Genomic DNA, 18,132 nt, shown 5'->3' on the forward strand with positions numbered 1-18,132 from the left:
CCTCTAAAACCCAGACAGAACAAACTAAAAAAGATAGACTTGGAAAAATTAGAGGGCAAAAGGTCAACACAAACACACACGTTAAGAGTAAGCACAATAATTCTAAGAACATAGACAAACCAGAGGAAGCACACACAATAGAAGCAAGAAAAAACTCATCCAACACACTAGAAAATCACCAAACAACAGCTTGAGAAACGACCTCCCATGAGAAAAAGGGAAACAATATGCTTATATACCTCATCATACCCCCTAGAATTGAGGACAAAGTTCGAGGGAGAGAGAAATATCGAAACCCAAGAAAGAAAAAACAACTCTCCTTACAAGTGTCCTTGTCACTCTCAAAAGGAAGTGACCGAAGCAACAAAAAATATGCCATGTGAAACGGGAAAAAAAAACCAAAGGAAACCAAAAAGTAAAAGGGAAATCAAAGAAAGGAAATAAAGGAACCTATCTGGTCAAAATAAAGCTCAATCAGACAATTCATATGGAAGCCCACCCAACCAACCCATCAGAATCTGACCACAAACCAATTCTAACCAAACCAATATGAGATTTCTCAACACGGGAAACAAAGCAAAGAATATGGCAAATAAGGCCACAAAAAGGATTAATTTAATGCACAATGATGAGAAATCCACTTGCCAGTTGAGAAGAAGACCCACCAAAGGGACGAAGTGAAGATAGTTGGGGTCGCAGAAAAGCACCAGCTCTAAGTAGAGGCAAACCAATTCATCCCAATCCAGCCTTGCCTCTCCATCATAGAGCCGTGAAAGATGATCAACCTAACTATATTAACAAAAAACTAAATGTGGAAGCCGATAAGCTCAGGCAAATGAAACAGGGAAGATAGTGGCAAAAATAAAAGAAGATGGCGTCCAAAAACCAAAAAAAAAAGAAATCATGTGAGACATTAAAAATGCCCTAAATAAAAAGAGAGTTGAAACAATAACCATTGTTAGAATCCAAAGTTAAAGTAGTTTTGATTCACAATGCACAACTGGACATTTTTATTTAGTTTTTCTATTAATTAGCTATAAGGAACTATGCATAAGGTATATTTTTAAATGGAGGATGATTTCAATCAATTTGAATATTCGAGGGACCTATGTATACATTGTTATTAATTAAAATGACTCGTTTGTAATTACAACAAATTCAAAACGAAAGTCATGTGCGATTTGTCTTCTCGCAGCCAGCCACCCCAAACTGACCACAACATAAAATAACAACAACAACAACAAAAACCTAAAAAATAAACACATATTTTCCAAAAAATTTCGAGCTTTGAAAGAAGTTGATTGATTGATTGGTCGGTCGATTGAAGTTAGCCCACCAGCAGCAGCGGCAGAAGCAGAAGCAGAAGCAGCAGTCATGGCGTATGCTTCTCACCTATTTAAGCACTCAAAAAAGGTATAATTTATCATCAGATCTCTCTATTGTTATTTGCTGAACGTCTCATTTCTAGTATTTTTTTAAATAATAATCGTAAATTGAATTTCTGGATTTTTTTTGTAAAATTTCTTGTATGCATCTTTAGTTTGTCTTTTTTTCTTTTTTCGATTTTGACTTGAGGGTTCAGTTTTTATTTTCTTTAATTATTTTGTGGAAAACTCTAATTTCCTTTCTGATTTTTCATTTTGTTTAATTAACTTATGATTTGTAATAACTGTTTTTGTTTTTTGTGGTTTCGGCAGTTACGAAATCACCAGCATGCCGATTTGGTGCGTTGGTTATCAAATGATTCTCACCTCTCCGGTGGTAAAAGAAACGGTATGTTTATAATCTCTAGCATTCATGGGAAATCGTTGAAATCTGATGCTAATGGTTATGATCAAGTAGTTTTATAGCCCCTGTTTGGTATTGCATTCCAAACAGCAGTTGGGCAAAATTTGATATTTGTTTTTGCTTAATTTTATATAATTTTTTAAAAATAAAAAAATATTTATTTTAATGCATTTCCGAGTGAAAAAACATTTTAAAAAACAACCGCTGCTATAGTCCCAAACACCTGGTTGCCGTACTTCGGATGCTTAGTTTTATATATATATATATATATATATATATGATTAGATATGTGTAGATTGATTTTGATTGATTGGTAAGAAAATTTTAATGGCGGATGAGGTTTAGGAATAAAAAGATGACAAGTGAAAAGCGCATGTTAAGGGATTTGGGTTTGTTTTTAGTTGTTGCAGCAAATGTTTTTCAACGGGAGGTAAGTGTGGTGTTGTTGGAAGTTTTGACTTGCAGTTATGAAATTTGGGAAGTGATAAGTGATAGAACATGGTGTCTAATGTTCATGGTTATCGCCGTAGCTCTGTGGTTTGCTGATTTTGAGTGTGAATTGTGCATCTGCTTGTTGACTGTGGAGTGGAATTTGCATAATTTTTTATTTGTTTTAAGGTAAGTTTGTTATTGCCAGATGCTTGGGCAGTTATGGAAAAAAGGAGGTACTCTAGCGCTGCTGCTAATAGCACTGTAAGTAGCCTTCTATCGCCCAATCATTATAATATGCTGCATGATGCTGTGATTGGAATCCTTCTGTTGCAATTTCTACATTTCTTCCCTTGTCTTGGATCCATTATTTATTCCTACTTTTTTTTTTTGTAAGCTGCTTTAATTGAAGTTTGTCTCAGTTTGCGAACAGTTACTTTTTTTTGTTGATATGAAGGCAATGTCATTCGGTGCATCTAAGAAAGATGTTTCTAGGACGTTTATGAAAGTGGGAAGCCCTATTGCTGGACCACTATTTATGAAGGATTTTGCTTGGTATGCATTGCTTAGGTTTGTTCCTTCTTGGTCACACCTTCTCTTGATGATTCCATTTTTCTGATTCTCTTCTTTCCAATCTCAGTTCACAGGTACACTGGAAGAGAGGGTTTTCATCTGATTCAGGTAGAGTTTGTGCATAAATTTTTATTTCTTTGTTTGAATTGCTGATCTAGCTTTGTTATCACACATCTCATCCATATACCTTGATGATCTCCTTTTCACTCTCTGAATTCTTGATTACGAATTACACTGACCATATTGTGGCTCCTTTCACCCTTTAAACCCAGCTTGAATTGTCACCTATCATGCAAGTGGCATCAGATAACATGATTGAAATTTATTCAATGATTGCATTTGAGAATCACAGTAGTTTTGTGATTGTGTGAAGTGTGACAGACACCTTGTCACTTGGGTTATACTCTGTTGAAATTACTCTTCTTTTACTGCATTGCCAGAGTAGGGCAAAATGTTAGGCATGTGGTTCATCTGTACTTGCTTGATTTTAGATAATAACAGTTTTTGAATATTTGTGGAGGGAGTTTGTCATGAGTGGAAAATAGAATTCAGATATGGAAGGATGGTGGGATAAGTTTGCAGGGAATCAATGGGGAAGTTGTTATGTTTATTTATTTAATTTGATTTTTAACAACATGGATTTATTTAAGAAACAAAATGCTCATATCTCCTAGATTTGAACTGGAGACTGTAAAGTAACATGAATAAATTTACTTTTATTCATGTTCTTTTTTCATCTTGTTGGCGAGGGTTTAAGATGGAAATCATGTTTCTGACATAGCTTCAAGCTTCATTCAGGGTTATTTAATAGTCATTATATGTTGCAGGTCTTCCTCCACACCAAGAGATTGGAATGCCTTCTCTCTCACCCACAATGACAGAGGCATGTATCTTTCTTAATCTTTTTGGAACAACACTGTAGGCTTGGTCTGCTAAGTGACTGTTTCTGAAATTTCAGGGTAATATAGCAAGGTGGTTGAAGAAGGAGGGTGACAAGATTTCTACCGGTGAAGTACTCTGTGAAGTCGAAACAGTAGGGTCTCTATACAGTTCTAGCTGTGCTTAACATGTTGTTTGTCATGGAAATATTGATGCTTTCCCTTTACATAATTTTTTCAGGATAAAGCAACTGTTGAGATGGAATGTATGGAAGAAGGTTATCTTGCAAAGATATTGAAGGGAGATGGAGCAAAAGAAATTAAACTTGGCGAGGTACTGACTTTATCTGGCAGTTGGCAAAGTTGTGCGCTGAGATCTTCTTTTTCCATCTCTTGTTTCTTTTCTTTCTTTGGGGAGTAGGGTACTCAATCTTGGAAATAAGCAAACTGAACACATTTTGGTTGTCTGTTGCCCACCTTTCAGATTCCATAATTTTCTTTGTAAAATTAAACATTTTAGTTTCGGATTTAGGTCTCTGGTGTTGGTAATACTACTACATAGTGCTGATAAAATTTTTTTCTCTATATTATATATAGGTAATTGCCATTACCGTTGAAGATGAGGAAGACATTGCAAAATTTAAGGATTACAATCCTTCAGCATCAGGAAGTGGTGCTACTTCTGCTAACGAGGCTTCTGCCCCTACCCCACCTGCTTCACACAAGGAGGAAGTTGAAAAACCAGCTAGTTTACCAGAACCAAAAATTTCCAAGCCCAGTGCAGCTCCTGATGGAGATCGCACTTTTGCCAGTCCTCTTGCAAGAAAATTGGCTGAAGATCATAATGTTAGTAATTTGAAGTAGTTAGTACAACTAGAATATTTTCATTCAGGGATGGAAAGGCATTTATTGATCTTGATCCACTTTCAATTTACACTTATTGATGCACTTTCTTTATCATGGACATAGGTACCCCTCTCAAGTATCAAAGGAACGGGTCCTGATGGCAATATTGTGAAGGCTGATATCGAAGATTACTTGGGTATGACAATTAAGCTGTCTACACCTGATGATGTTGGTATTTTTGGCTGTTCTCTATCCCCGGTGATTTGATGGATAAATGTTATATGCTGGCTGTTTAGTGTGTGATGTGAATGGTCTTGGCTTTTCTTGTTCTAGTCAAAATATATATGCTTCAGTGAAGAATTTCCCCCATTTTGTAGCTTCACGAGGAAAGGAAGCTCCAGCAACAAAGCCTGTCGCCAAGGACACCTCAGCTCCTGCTTTAGATTATGTGGATATCCCTCATTCTCAAATAAGGAAGGTAATATTTGTAACCATCATTGTTTAGCCTTAATCCACGGGTAAGGATTAAGGAATGTTGGCAGGGAACATTATTTCATTGGTCCACTATTTATGGATAAAAGTTCTGTTAGATGTTGAGGTTTGCAAATGCATGCCTGAAATTTCTTTGTTCTACCAAAGCTGAAATACCAACTTTTGGCTGAAAAATCACAGTTAAACTTTCTGTTTCAAAATGTAACCATGTCTTTTTCACTAAATTCCCCCAGAAATTTGGTGCCAGTCTGGCAACTGTTTCTCATTAAGCTTGTATGAGATTCTTAAACTTTAGGATTTATTTCTTGGTCATTTCTGCATTTAAGTAACTCATGATGTCATATTATTTAGTACAAGCTCTCACATACATTTTTTCTTTTTGTCTACCACATATTATCTTTATCAAAGTCTGTCTTGAGGCAAAACTTGGCATCATTTTGACAGGTGACAGCTTCACGCTTGTTGTTATCAAAGCAAACTATTCCCCATTATTATTTAACAGTGGATACATGTGTCGACAAACTTATGGGGTTAGTGTTAGATTTTGCCAACTTATAAATGCAATTAATCTTTATGTTCCATATTTTTTAAAAAGATTTTTTGGGCACAGTTTGCGGAGTCAACTCAATTTGATACAAGAGACTTCAGGTGGGAAGAGAATATCTGTAAATGATCTTGTAATCAAGGTATACGAATATACTTCTTCATGTGTAGTATTGAAGCACTTACTATATTGTTTGGAAATACGAGAAGTGACCTCATCCCAGAAATTTTGCATAAAAAATCTATCGCAACCTAGAAGCATCCCTTTTCTGGTTGGATTATCTCACTTTACTTTTTAGAGTCCCAGAAATTTTGCATAAAAAATCTATCGCAACCTAGAAGCATCCCTTTTCTGGTTGGATTATCTCACTTTACTTTTTAGAGTGAGCTCTTTTGACTAGATTGTCAACTGTGGCAAAGGGAAAGTCTTTTAGCATGGTTTTATTTCTTTCTTTTTTTGTTGAAAAAAGCTCAATTCATCTGAGTGGAAGTTTGAACTCAAACTGATGGTAGGGTTTGATCCTTGGAGTGGTTGTCCTGTGGACAGGAGACAATTTATCAAAACCACAAGGCACCAACATTTCACATTGGAACTATCCTAAGATTCTTTAAAGTGAAAAACTGAGTCAATGTTTTCCTCTATCTGAGCCATAACCTTGAGCTGTTAACATTCTGGACTTTAAGATGTTTATTGATTGTCTCTGTTTTTTAAATTTTTGCTGAAGAATAATTTCATGTCACTGTAACTACAGGCTGCTGCTTTGGCTCTGAGGAAAGTTCCCCAGTGCAATAGTTCATGGACTGATAGCTATATTCGCCAGTAAGTACATGGTTAATATACTCTTAAGATTAATGATTCATCTGTGATACCATATTTAAGATGATGTCTCTCTTCTTGCTTATAATGCAGGTATAATAATGTTAATATCAATGTAGCAGTACAGACAGATAATGGACTATATGTCCCAGTTATTAGGGTGAGTTATTGTCCAATTTCTGTTACGCAAAAAGTTTCTTGATTTTGTTCTGGGTGTAGAGCGCCTGACATGCTTTTATGTGGTAAAATTTGCAGGATGCAGACAAGAAAGGTCTATCCAAAATTGCTGACGAGGTGAAGAATTTGGCCCAAAAAGCAAAAGAGAATAGCTTGAAACCAGAAGATTATGAGGTTGGAATTCTGTCTCAGTTGGCCAGTGGACTGTTGTCTCATGTGAATTCCTTACGAATTTTGTCTTTTTTCCTTTTTCAGGGAGGCACATTTACTGTTTCCAACTTGGGAGGGCCCTTTGGCATCAAGCAATTTTGTGCGATCATTAATCCTCCTCAATCAGGCATTCTAGCAATTGGGTCTGGTAAGATAGGCACTTGGTAACAACTTCCAGACCAAATTAAGCTTCCACTTCTGATATTGACTTGTCCCTGTGCAGCTGAGAAGAGGGTCATCCCTGGTTCTGGTCCTGATGATTTCAAATTCGCTTCCTTCATGTCTGTAACTCTAAGCTGTGATCATCGTGTTATAGATGGTAAGCAGTTCTGTTAACCATCTTTTGTCATACAAACGTGTTTAGCTTTATTCAACACCATCTCTGAGAATTGTGATGATATAACCCTGTTGGCGCAATTGGTCATTTTCAGGTGCAATTGGTGCCGAATGGCTAAAAGCATTCAAAGGCTACATTGAGAATCCAGAGTCAATGTTGCTGTAGATTACTCTACGGCCACTTTCATCATTTCTTTTGACACTTATTTTCTTTTATTCGCGGTGGTGATTAACAACGAGGTACTTGGTGTAATCCCCATTGTCATTGCTGAGTTCTATTTGTTTGGCGTTTATGCATCACCCAGGAAACTCCCTCTGTAGTCTTGGCAAAACAACATTTGGTGGAATAAGTGGGGAATTGAGGCGTGAACAGCGAGCTCAATTTTGTAGTTGCAGAGTGTGAGAACCCTTTTTTGTGGGTAATAAACATGAGGTTTCCTAGACTTGTGTCATGTCAAAGTCAAACAGCACTAATAATCTGCTTCGCTTAGGAACTTAGAAAGCAGTGCCCAGTTAACATGCCATGTTATACAAACTAGTAGAAGTAAAATTCCCATTCCTTCAATACCGAAGTCTTCATATCTATGGTGGAAGTGAGCTCCCCTGCCTCGTAAGGGTTGTGTTTCAATTGAAGTTCAGTTCCCTCTCCCCGTCCTGTTCTTCTTCAGAATCACAGACTAGAAAGACAGAAGCCCTTCAAAATATGAATAAGCAGCAACTACTCCTGATTTGTTGATTTTCATTTTAGCTCTGTGTGCGCTTGGGAGGAGGGGCAACTCGTTTCATGTACTACCTGTTCAGGTATTCCTGATTGTCTATTTTTTTTTCTTTTCTTATCGTGACATATTCCCATAGTCTACAGGAAAAATTGACGAGGATCGAAGAAACAAGAAGCATATACCAGGAGTTATCAATATCATGGCTAATAGGTAGAGCCATCTTCCTGCCATCAAATCCTATTCCAAATCCCAAGCCATCACCCATTAAGCCAAGCTATAACAGCATTATAGTTATAAATATACATTAAAAGACATGAGATGGATTTAACTATTCATATGAATAATAATGAACTGGGTTAATATATTGTTTTAAGCTTTTTATATCAATCTCGTGCCACAGCTGAATTCGTTCGCATGTGACGGTAATAACAAGGACGTCGTCAGTTCATGCTTGGGATGTGAAAATGGTTATTTGATAGACAATAGTCTGGTTCTTTTTTTTTTCAAAAAAAAGAGCTAGATGATATGTTATTTACCCCCCTCTCTTGCATCAATCTCTGTCTACATGTTTGGGTTTTTTTTAACAGGTTCTCATTCAAGAATGGGCTTTTTTTTTTATCTATTAGTGTTTTTTCTATTAAGTTCTTAGGTTTTTATTAAAATTTATCACTAATATTAAGGTGATTGCAATTCGGTTATTTTTTTATCATATAATAAAATAAAATAAATAATTTTTTTTTTTTTTGAAACTCTCACAAATCATATTGAAACAACTCTCACATAATTTAATTGAAAATTTAAGTCAAGCAAAAAGTCAAGTTGGTATTTTGCAAGTTTAAACCAATGTAACAAGTTTAATAGCATGCCCATGACTTTTTTTAATTGATCCTTTGGTTTTTTTTTTTTTTTTGGTTTTTTGTATTGGGTTGATTGTGAATTATTTTTTATATTTTTACCATGTAGTAAAAAGAAATTAATTTAACCCAAAGATCATAACCTAGGTTAGAGGTTTAGAGGATTGATCAAAGTAAATATGATTTTTTTTTCTTCGAATCTATCTAATAAACAAGATCAGATATAACAATATCTTTGTATGATTTAATTTAAAATTTGGTTTAAATAAAAAGGTTGAATTAAAATTTTTCAAGTTTGAAGTGATATATTAAATTTAATAACAATAAAAATAAATTGACAATCTAAATATTGATTTTCATGTTAAAAACAAATTGTGATCCAAACCGCAACAAGAGCTATGTCAAGAAACTAGTTCTTAGCTAAACTATATTTATGTTCATGATGAAGTCACATTGTCAGAAAGCGTTCAATGATTCCGAACAATGATTTTGCAGATATTACCGGGCTATATATATTTTCAGGGTGAAGCGCTCGATGGACCAAGATTTTTTTTTTTTTTCAACGCAAAAAATAAAAATCCTTTCCACCATCAAAATAAATGTATGTATTTAATAAAATAAATTAAAAAATATATCTTAATAAATTTTAAATTACTTTTTAATGATAATTAAAAATTAAATTGATAAATCAAAATCAAAATACATATTGAAACATTTGATCAAGTCAATTCAAAATTTTCCTTATTTAATTATATAGCAATAAAAATGTTTATTGCAAGAAGAGTAACACTTCCAACTCCATTGAAAAAAAATTCTAATATAATTCCTTATTTTCTTATTATAATATACCAGATTTGTAGCCGATGCTGTGCTATGGCCAGACAAAAAAAAATTCATTGTAAAAAATAAATGCTGAGGAAAAAAAATTCAAGACTCGAGTTATTGGTTGAATTAATAATTTAAATAATATAATTAAAAAATATAACAACAAAAAATAAACAAAAAAAAGGACAATGAAAAAAGTTAAAAGAACTTGATCTCATAGTTATCAAACCCAACCCAGGGGTTGACCCGGCCAACGAGCCTTGGTCGGGTCCCAGGTTTCATGGGTCAACCTAGATTAACCTGAATTTTTTAAAATATATATTTAAAATTTTAATATTTCATATGAAAAAATTAAGAAACAACTCATGTGAATATAGACTATACATGTAAATAATTTTAAATTTTTATATTGTGAATAATGAAATTTAAAAGAATATTTTAAAAAGTTTTTTATCCTACATTGAAAAAATATAACTTTTTTCTTATGAACATAGAGTATATATATTAAAAGGTTCCAAATTTCACATTGAAAAAACAATTTATTTCTTGTGAACATAGAGTATATATATTAAAGGGTTTCAAATTCTATATTAAAAAGATATTATATTATCCTTTTAAGTTGAAGTATTTAAACAAAAAAGTTTTTTTATCTCACATTAGAAAAACTGAATTTTTTTCTTGTGAACATAGAGTATATATATGAAAAGATTTCAAACTCCACATTAAAAAAATAACTTTTTTTAACATAAAATATATATGTTAAAGGATTGTAAATACTACATTAAAAAATAAAATATTTTTTTAATATTTTTTAAATTGAAACATAAGAGACAACGGTGAAAGGGCCTTTGCCGGCACTGTGAAAAACAAAGGACTTGGTGCCAATAGTGGCTGATGGAAGGGGAAGCTTTTGGATAGTGTAGGACAGAAGTCCAGGGTAAGGGCGAGTATTCAAATAATTCAAGTAAAAAAAATGCTATTTTAGGAAATTATTTGAACTATTAGTAATTTTTTTTTTTTTACTCGAGTTTGAATTATCCAATCGAACACTTGGAGGAAACCTGATTTGCCATCACCATCTCATTAATTTTTTACCTAAATATTAAAAAATTTACAAATAATCAATTAAAATTAGGCCCAGCAAAAGTTTTGACTAGCCCAGATTAAGTAAAAAAAAGAGTTATAAATAAAAAGATAATATATAATATAATTTAAGTAGCCTTGAATTACTTGAAAAATTACTCATTTTTCATAATTTTTAAGACACGCCACCCAAAATAAATAAAAAGATATTTCAAGTTTTTTTTTTTAATAGATCTCACTCCGAGTGAGTTGAAGGAATGGGAAGACAATAAAAGAAAACAAATATCATTTCCAATGTAACATGTGAGTGATGGGAGTTTTGAGACACATGCAAAAAAGTACGGACATGTATTTATAGCCAGAGTAGAAGAGTATATGCGAACCTTCGAGACAGGTTAAAAAAAACAAACCCGGGTCGGCCGGGTTTTTGCCCTGGGCAGTTTTTTGTTTTATCTAGATCGGTCTAGCTATCGGGTTGATCGGGTCCTGGATCAACCCGTCGGACCGGTCCGGGTTTAATAACTATATCTGATCTGAGCCAACCCAGATATAAAACAACTCAATGATAAATGATAAAATTAAAAACAAATTAAAAAAAAAAAAAACCCAGTTAAGCCAGGTTAATTTGCAAACTTCGCAACCATGAGCATAATAGGATAATCTCATAGAAAAAAATACAGGAAAAAAAGTTTGAATATCAATTCCTAATAAATCAAATGAGAACATAATAACTCCACAAAAAAAAAAATGAAACTCAATATGTAGGAATAAAATGTTGAAGGATAAAAATTAAGGAAAAAATATAATTTAAAAAGATGAAAAAAACTTGATTCAAGCCCACCAAAGTCAAGATGCAAAATCTCTAATCCAGTCGTGATACCACGTTCGAAAGAAAAATGAATAATATGATAAAGCTCAATTATTGAACAACTTAATGTTGAAGGACAAAATAAAAAAAATAAATTTAATTTAAAAAAGTAATGGAAAAAAATATGAATCAACTTGGATTAACTCACAAATCTCGTAAACATGAAAATCATGAAATCAGATTCAATCAAGAAACTTAATTCCCAACCAATTTAATTTTGAATGATGAAATCATGACCAAATATATATATATATATATATATATAGACACACACACACACCAAAACTAAGTTAAACAGAACAGTACGTGGCGTTGTTATACCTGAGAATGATCTTTTAGATCGGGTTACAGGTTTCCAGCCGATATACTGATTTTGTGAAAAGAACAAATAAATAAATGCAAGCAAATATAAACAGATTTCTTATGCGAATGAACAAGACAAGACCAACAATGTCAGGATCCTTGATCAAACACATAGCATACTTAAATGTACAGAAATATAAAATATAGAGTGTAAATAATGAAAATAAAATCTTACTTAAATTTGTAATGTAAATTAATAGAGGAGATATTGGTTACAGAGGAGAATGGATATGGGTTACAGAGGAGAGTAAAATGTTCCGAGGGAAAAATGATAGTCTGCCTCCTAAGGATTTAAAAGTGCCCTTTTACAGACGAGTTGACACGGAAGAGGCCAAAATGTCTTTTGAAAAGCTTGGAGATTCCTTCAGAACCCATGTGGTATTGCCTGCCATGATTGGGTGATGAAAAAATAGAAATTGCCCATGTTTTTTGTTTGTTGTCTTCTTGCCACCGACACTTGTTTTGTCTGTTTGTAGCATCAGGTAATATTTGTAGAAAAAGGCCTAAAACAAATGGGCCTAAAACAAAGGGACTCAAAACAGTTGAGTTTAAAAGATATGGGCTCGAAATAGATGAGCCTTAAAAGCCTAAAATACTTTTTTTAATGTCTCTTGATAGGTGGCAGAATGCCAAAGTAGTCATATTTATTATCGTCTCCAAGAGAAATGGCAGAAGATGTCGAGTCAGATGAGCTGGATTGGGACAAGACTATTTTCGGGTCTTGGCTTTGTATAATGTCTTGTACTATTTGTAGGTATTCTTCCTCAGTTCGAGCAGAGGCAATGAGAGCTGTCATTTGAGCCTTCCGGGCTAGAAATTTTGATTGGGGATGATGATCAATGATGGGAGCTGTTTGATATTTTTGTAAACATTCCGTAACAGCTAATTTGGAACTTTTGGATTCGGCTGCAAAGGAATCCCACTATTTGATTTTGAATTTACGAATAAGTACTAGATGTCTGTTTTGGATATTATAATCATAGAACCATGAACATACCCATGGAACAAAAAACTTTGTACAGAAAATGAGAAGGGAAGGAAACTTCCTTTCAGAAGGAGTTAGTTGAAAATTATTTTTGAAATGGAGGTAACCATTTTCAACCAGATGATGTTCTTTGAGGTAGTCGACATGACAACCATAGTAGTCCCACCATTGGAGGAACCAGAGGGGGAGGTTTGTAGTATTCATGACACTATAGAAGTAGAAAAGCCAAGAATGACTATGGTTTTGATTTTGTAGGAGGAAGGCATTGAACCATGCCTGTTGGTAATCCCAATATATATAGAAAGTATTGAAGTCCCGGGGGTTTGTACGGAAGTGTATAGGGAAGGTGAGAGGTTGATGTAAGGGTTGTCCCCAATCTTTAGGATGGATAACTTTGTGAATGATGCATGTAGAATATGTCGGTTTAGTGTGATCTGAATGTAGTTTGAAGTGTTTGAACTTGACAAAATTGGTAATCTCAAGGATGGTAGCATAGTAGGATTGTGGTTTGGCTAAATTCCAGGGTTTGTAGTACCAGTTTGGAGGGAAAATTTTTGAAACAGCAATGGAAGGGTTTTCATGATAAAATCCTTCTTTCATAGTTTAAATATTTTGGAAATTAGTTTTGAAAATATATTTGGATTTGATTTTTGGAAAACTAGTTTGTTGTAAAGAAAGGAGGGGTTTTCAAGCAGAAATGCCTCCTTGGGGTTTTGAAATGGATTTGGAAATACTACCTGTTTGAGATACGGAGTCACTGGAGGCCTGTTGAGACACTTTTTGTAATGTCAGGAGTAATTCTGGTGATTTGGATATAGTGTCAACCTAATGTTGAACTGCGTCTGTTTGTACCTGTGGAATGTTGAACTGCGTCTGTTTGTACCTATGGTGGTTTTGTAGTTTCTTCTTCTTCAATAACTGCCTCATACCAGGATTTGATATGTTTGGCAGCTACGATGGCTGAAAACATGAGTTTTGCAGAAGGCTTGGGGCTCTCTGGTTTTGTAGGCTGGGTTTGGGGGCCTTTCCCCTTGTCTTTGGATTTTGCTTTAGGAGGCATCAGGACTTGTTTTGAAGGAATTCTCGGGTTAGAAAATCAGGGATGAAATTTAAATCTCCTTTAATGTAGATAATATCGAAATAAAAAATGCTTAAAATAGCTTACCATCGGGCAAAAATTTGTTTTGAAGCAATATTTTGAACATCTTTTTGTAAAACTTCTTTTGCAGATTTGCAATCAACACGTAAAAGAAATTTTTGATTTAATAAATCACTTTGAAATTTTGTAATGCAAAGAACAATTGAAATGATCTTTTTTTTTTATAGTGGAGTAATTTTTTTTACAATCATTCCAGTGAGCGAATGTGTACTGAAGTATTTGTTCTTTGTTATCTTGTACTTGTTTAAGAATCCCACCATATCCTAGGTCAGAGGCATCGGTCTCGACTATCTTAGGAGCTAACGGGTTAGCTAAATGGAGGAGAGGAATGGTTTGGACCTGTTTCTTGATCTGTTTGACGAGGTTGGTATGGAGGTCAGACCACGGAATGGGGTTGGTTTTTAGCCTGTCATGTAAAGGTTTGGCAAGACGACTAATGTTGGGATAGTAGTTTAGAACATAATTAAGACTGCCTAGAAACCTCTACAATTGGGTTTTGTCAGTAATCTTATTAGCAAAATTTATTTGTAAAGGTTAAAGTTCTCTTTATTGGTGTTACAGTACCTTGGCAGATATAATGACCTAAGAAACAGACACGGGTTTGAAAGAGAGAAATTTGTGTTTTAGAAACAACTAAACCATTTTGTTTTGCAGTATGAAAGAATGTATGTAGATGTTTGAAATGTTGATCTATGGAATGTGAAAGAAATAAGTACATCATCAATGTAAACAATGCAGAATTTTGAATGTGCATTGAAGATGTCATTCATGATGCGTTGAAATTCAGATGGTGCATTCTTTAAGTCAAAGGGCATGACATTCCATTTGTATTGGCCAAAATTGACTTAAACATCAATTTTTCTTGTAATCAAACCTTCCATAAATTCAATTAAACCTTCAATAAAATTTAATTGAGTCCATAAACATCTGATTTTGGACTTTTCTTCTTCAAATCAATTTTTTTTCATCAACAGGGCTCTCACCGGTCAACGATATATTGTAAAATTTCAATCTTTGTATTTTTAAGTTTCTAGTGTTTTTTTTTCTAATATTTTTCAAAAGTTTTTTTTTATTTTTTTGAAAAAATATTAAATTGATTTTGTAAATATTTTTTATGACTTTAATATAAGCAAGTTAAAACTATTTATGGAATGCTATCAAATTATTCAGATAAACAAATAAATACAGTATGGATATGAAATGCATAAAGTTTCTAATTAAGTATTTAGTTAATCTATTTCGCTATTTTAAATATAAAATAAGATTTAAATGCTGAAGTACTAAAATAAAATTGTTGTCTCTTGTGCCTTACATTCCACGGAGATGATCATGAAAGAAAGATTCTACGCTTGAAAATCGATGCTAAGGGTGTGCTTCTAAAATGGTCTGAGAGGGAGATTTAATCTCGGAAATACCCCTATCATTGAAAAAAGAACAAATATCAAGGACAAAGGTCCTGTGAGGTTTTATAAACTACAGGGACTAAAATGTAAACCACATTATGACTAATTTGTAATCAAATCCCTAAAACAAATCACGTTCCTTGAAACACACACGCTCTTCCCCCTTTTTCTCCCTCTCTCGACCTTCTCAAAGCTTCCAACTTTTCCTGCAACTTTTAAGAATGTCCTACTCCGATAGTAATTCGGATCAACCCTCACCGGCTACCCGTCTCTACAACCCCTATCAGGATCTTCACCTTCCTTCCCAAACACTCTACCACCTTCCCACCTCGCCGGAATTCCTCTTTACCGAAGAATCTCTCCGCCAACGCCGCTCCTGGGGCGAAAACCTTACCTTCTACACTGGCTCCGCCTACCTCACCGCATCTCTTGCTGGCGGCGGCTCCGGGTTCTTCTCCGCCCTCCGATCCTTCGAGCCCACTGACACCCTCAAGCTCAAGGTCAATAGGATCCTCAACTCCTCTGGCCATTCGGGTCGGATCTGGGGCAACCGGGTCGGGATTGCGGGTTTGATTTATGCCATGATGGAGAGTGGCATCGTAGCGGTCACCGATAGGGATGATGTGTGGAGTAGCGTGGCAGCTGGGCTTGGAACTGGGGCGGTTTGTAGGGCGGCCAGAGGGGTTCGGTCAGCGGCAGTGGCAGGTGCTCTTGGTGGATTAGCTGCTGGTGCGGTGGTGGCTGGGAAGCAGGCGTTGAAGAGGTATGCAATGATTTGAAGGAAAGAGAGCTAGAGAAAAAGGAGAGATCAAATTAAAAGAAAAGGGAAAAAAGGGTTTTTAGGTTTTTTTTTTTAAAAAAAAATTAGTGTAATTTGTTTCAGTTTTGAGGATGAATCTGTTAGTTATTATAATGATTAAAAACCTGTTGGAATGAAGGATTTCAAAGGAAATTATTAGCAGAAGAATGAAATAACTGATGCTACTTGTGAACTGGTCTGATCGATGATGAATAGAATAGCATTTTATTGTGCCAAAATTGTTAGTGACAAATATAAATTACCATGATCCATATTATTAATTAAAATATTAAACCGCCTGTGTTTTGTGTTTTTTTTATAGCCCATCTATATTGAAATGTGACCAGTAATATGAAGAAATTATCTCGTTTATTTTTTTTATTATTATTAATGTGGATATCCGGACAAGTTTGCATATATTTTAACTAATATCACGAGTCTTGAAGTTAATGATCATGTAAATCTTCAATAACTCTAAGAGAACTTGAATTCATGTAAGTTTCTAGTAACTCTAAGAGAACTTGAATTCGTGATCATTGAAGAACAAACTTAAGGTTTAACTAGTTAAGTTACTCTTCGTAATTTTTTATTATTTATCTTTTATAATATTGATAATGAGTTTTTTTTTATATAATATATAGAGATCCATTCGCAATGGGCCAATCAAATAGGCTTGAGTTTTTAGATTTTTTTGTTTATTATTTTTTTTTATATTGATTGTTTTTAGTTTTAATTTTTATAGGTTCTTCAGGTTTTTTAATTTTTTTAAATAATCTTTGTTTTGGTTATTCAAGAGACATTTTCTGACATATGTGTGTATATATAAGCACAAAAGATTTAAAATAATTTTTTAAAATTTTATTTTATTTAATATTTGAATTGCTAATCAAGATTTATTTTTGGTTTTTCTTAAAAAAAAAGCTATAACAAAACACACAACCTAATATATATTTTTAATCAAATTAATAATTAAAGACATTCAAATTGTGAATATATATATATATATATATATATATATATTAAAAAAATATTAAAATATAATAATCAATATATTCACCACATAAAATGCAAGTAAAAATTGATTAAAGCATAATTTAATTATCACCATTTAATAGTTTCAAGGAATTAAAAAATTAAATTATAAATAACTCTTACATCCATATTATTTTGAAAAATGAAACTTTACCTTTAATATATTATGATATTTAATAAATAATTATTCTCATTTTATTTTTATAGGTGCTTAATTTGGACTTATTTTTTTTCAATTTTATCTTTCAATATTTTTTTTTGTTTTTAATTGGTCGTTAAATAAATAAAAAAAGTTATTGGATCGAGATAAATTTATGATCGAATCACATATTTAGCAGGTTAATCTGTATTAATCAAAATCAAACTAATATGTCGTTGTCTAAATATTTTTTTAAAAAGCTCACCTTGAATTTTGTTTATAATAAAAAAATTTATTCTGACTCGTAACATTGCATGGAAAGTAACCTAGTCACACTTGGTTGTTTAAAAGGATAAGTGTAGAATTTATTATTTTTTATATGGAATTTTGATGTAACAGGGAAACCATTAAGTAACATTTATAAGAATAAGCATGTTTATTAAATCTATCCCGGTTTGACGAATCAAATTGCCTTTCACCCCAGGCCTGATCTAAAAACAAAAGTCAATTAAAAGTTGACTCGATCGACTTGGTAGTTAACTTGTGACCTGATTGACACAGTTAACAACGATTTGATCTTTTAAAAAGATTTTGAGTCAACTCGAGCCAATGCGCTTGATCTATTGACTCAGATCTTGTGCCAAGTCAACTCCAAATCAAGTGTATGACTATGAGAATAAGGCTTCATTTGCCATTATGGTCCAATCATGCTTTTGATAATTTTTGAATTTTTTTTAGCTTCAAATTAATTTTTTTTTATGTTTTTGGATCGTTTTGATGTGCTGATATTAAAAATAAATTTTAGAAAAAAAAA

General features: G+C 33.4%; 2 protein-coding genes across 5 annotated transcripts; both read left to right on the forward strand.

The window, feature by feature from the left end:
* The first annotated feature begins 1,179 nt into the window (after nucleotides 1-1,179).
* Nucleotides 1,180-7,530, forward strand: LOC7480810 (dihydrolipoyllysine-residue acetyltransferase component 2 of pyruvate dehydrogenase complex, mitochondrial). 4 transcript variants are annotated; one of them, XM_006385347.3, is made up of 19 exons: nucleotides 1,180-1,413; nucleotides 1,698-1,773; nucleotides 2,426-2,481; nucleotides 2,675-2,772; nucleotides 2,858-2,898; nucleotides 3,618-3,673; nucleotides 3,749-3,823; nucleotides 3,910-4,002; nucleotides 4,266-4,514; nucleotides 4,638-4,710; nucleotides 4,892-4,992; nucleotides 5,451-5,536; nucleotides 5,617-5,692; nucleotides 6,302-6,369; nucleotides 6,460-6,526; nucleotides 6,622-6,717; nucleotides 6,799-6,901; nucleotides 6,977-7,072; nucleotides 7,185-7,530. In XM_006385347.3, exons 1-19 carry the CDS (start codon nucleotides 1,375-1,377, stop codon nucleotides 7,253-7,255), a joined length of 1,620 nt encoding a protein of 539 aa, XP_006385409.1. In that variant the 5' UTR covers nucleotides 1,180-1,374; the 3' UTR covers nucleotides 7,256-7,530. The 4 variants fall into 4 exon arrangements, with proteins under 4 accessions (XP_006385409.1, XP_024453708.1, XP_024453710.1 ...); XM_024597940.2 differs by having other exon boundaries at nucleotides 1,185-1,413; nucleotides 2,651-2,787; XM_024597942.2 differs by having other exon boundaries at nucleotides 1,185-1,413; nucleotides 2,675-2,787.
* Nucleotides 7,531-15,442: 7,912 nt separating this feature from the next.
* On the forward strand, nucleotides 15,443-16,386 carry LOC7478175 (mitochondrial import inner membrane translocase subunit TIM23-2). Its single transcript, XM_002303177.4, has one exon. It carries the CDS (start codon nucleotides 15,570-15,572, stop codon nucleotides 16,125-16,127), a length of 558 nt encoding a protein of 185 aa, XP_002303213.1. The 5' UTR covers nucleotides 15,443-15,569; the 3' UTR covers nucleotides 16,128-16,386.
* Nucleotides 16,387-18,132: the final 1,746 nt, after the last annotated feature.

This window comes from Populus trichocarpa, chromosome 3 (genome assembly GCF_000002775.5).
Source record: "Populus trichocarpa isolate Nisqually-1 chromosome 3, P.trichocarpa_v4.1, whole genome shotgun sequence".
NCBI lineage: Eukaryota > Viridiplantae > Streptophyta > Magnoliopsida > Malpighiales > Salicaceae > Populus > Populus trichocarpa.

Coding starts and splice junctions, on each gene's coding strand:
- LOC7480810 (XM_024597940.2), top strand. CDS start 1,375: ATGGCGTATGCTTCTCACCTATTTAAGCACTCAAAAAAG. Junction 5,693..6,301: donor TAAATGATCTTGTAATCAAG/GTATACGAATAT, acceptor CTGTAACTACAG/GCTGCTGCTTTGGCTCTGAG. Junction 6,902..6,976: donor CATTCTAGCAATTGGGTCTG/GTAAGATAGGCA, acceptor GTCCCTGTGCAG/CTGAGAAGAGGGTCATCCCT.
- LOC7478175 (XM_002303177.4), top strand. CDS start 15,570: ATGTCCTACTCCGATAGTAATTCGGATCAACCCTCACCGGCTACCCGT.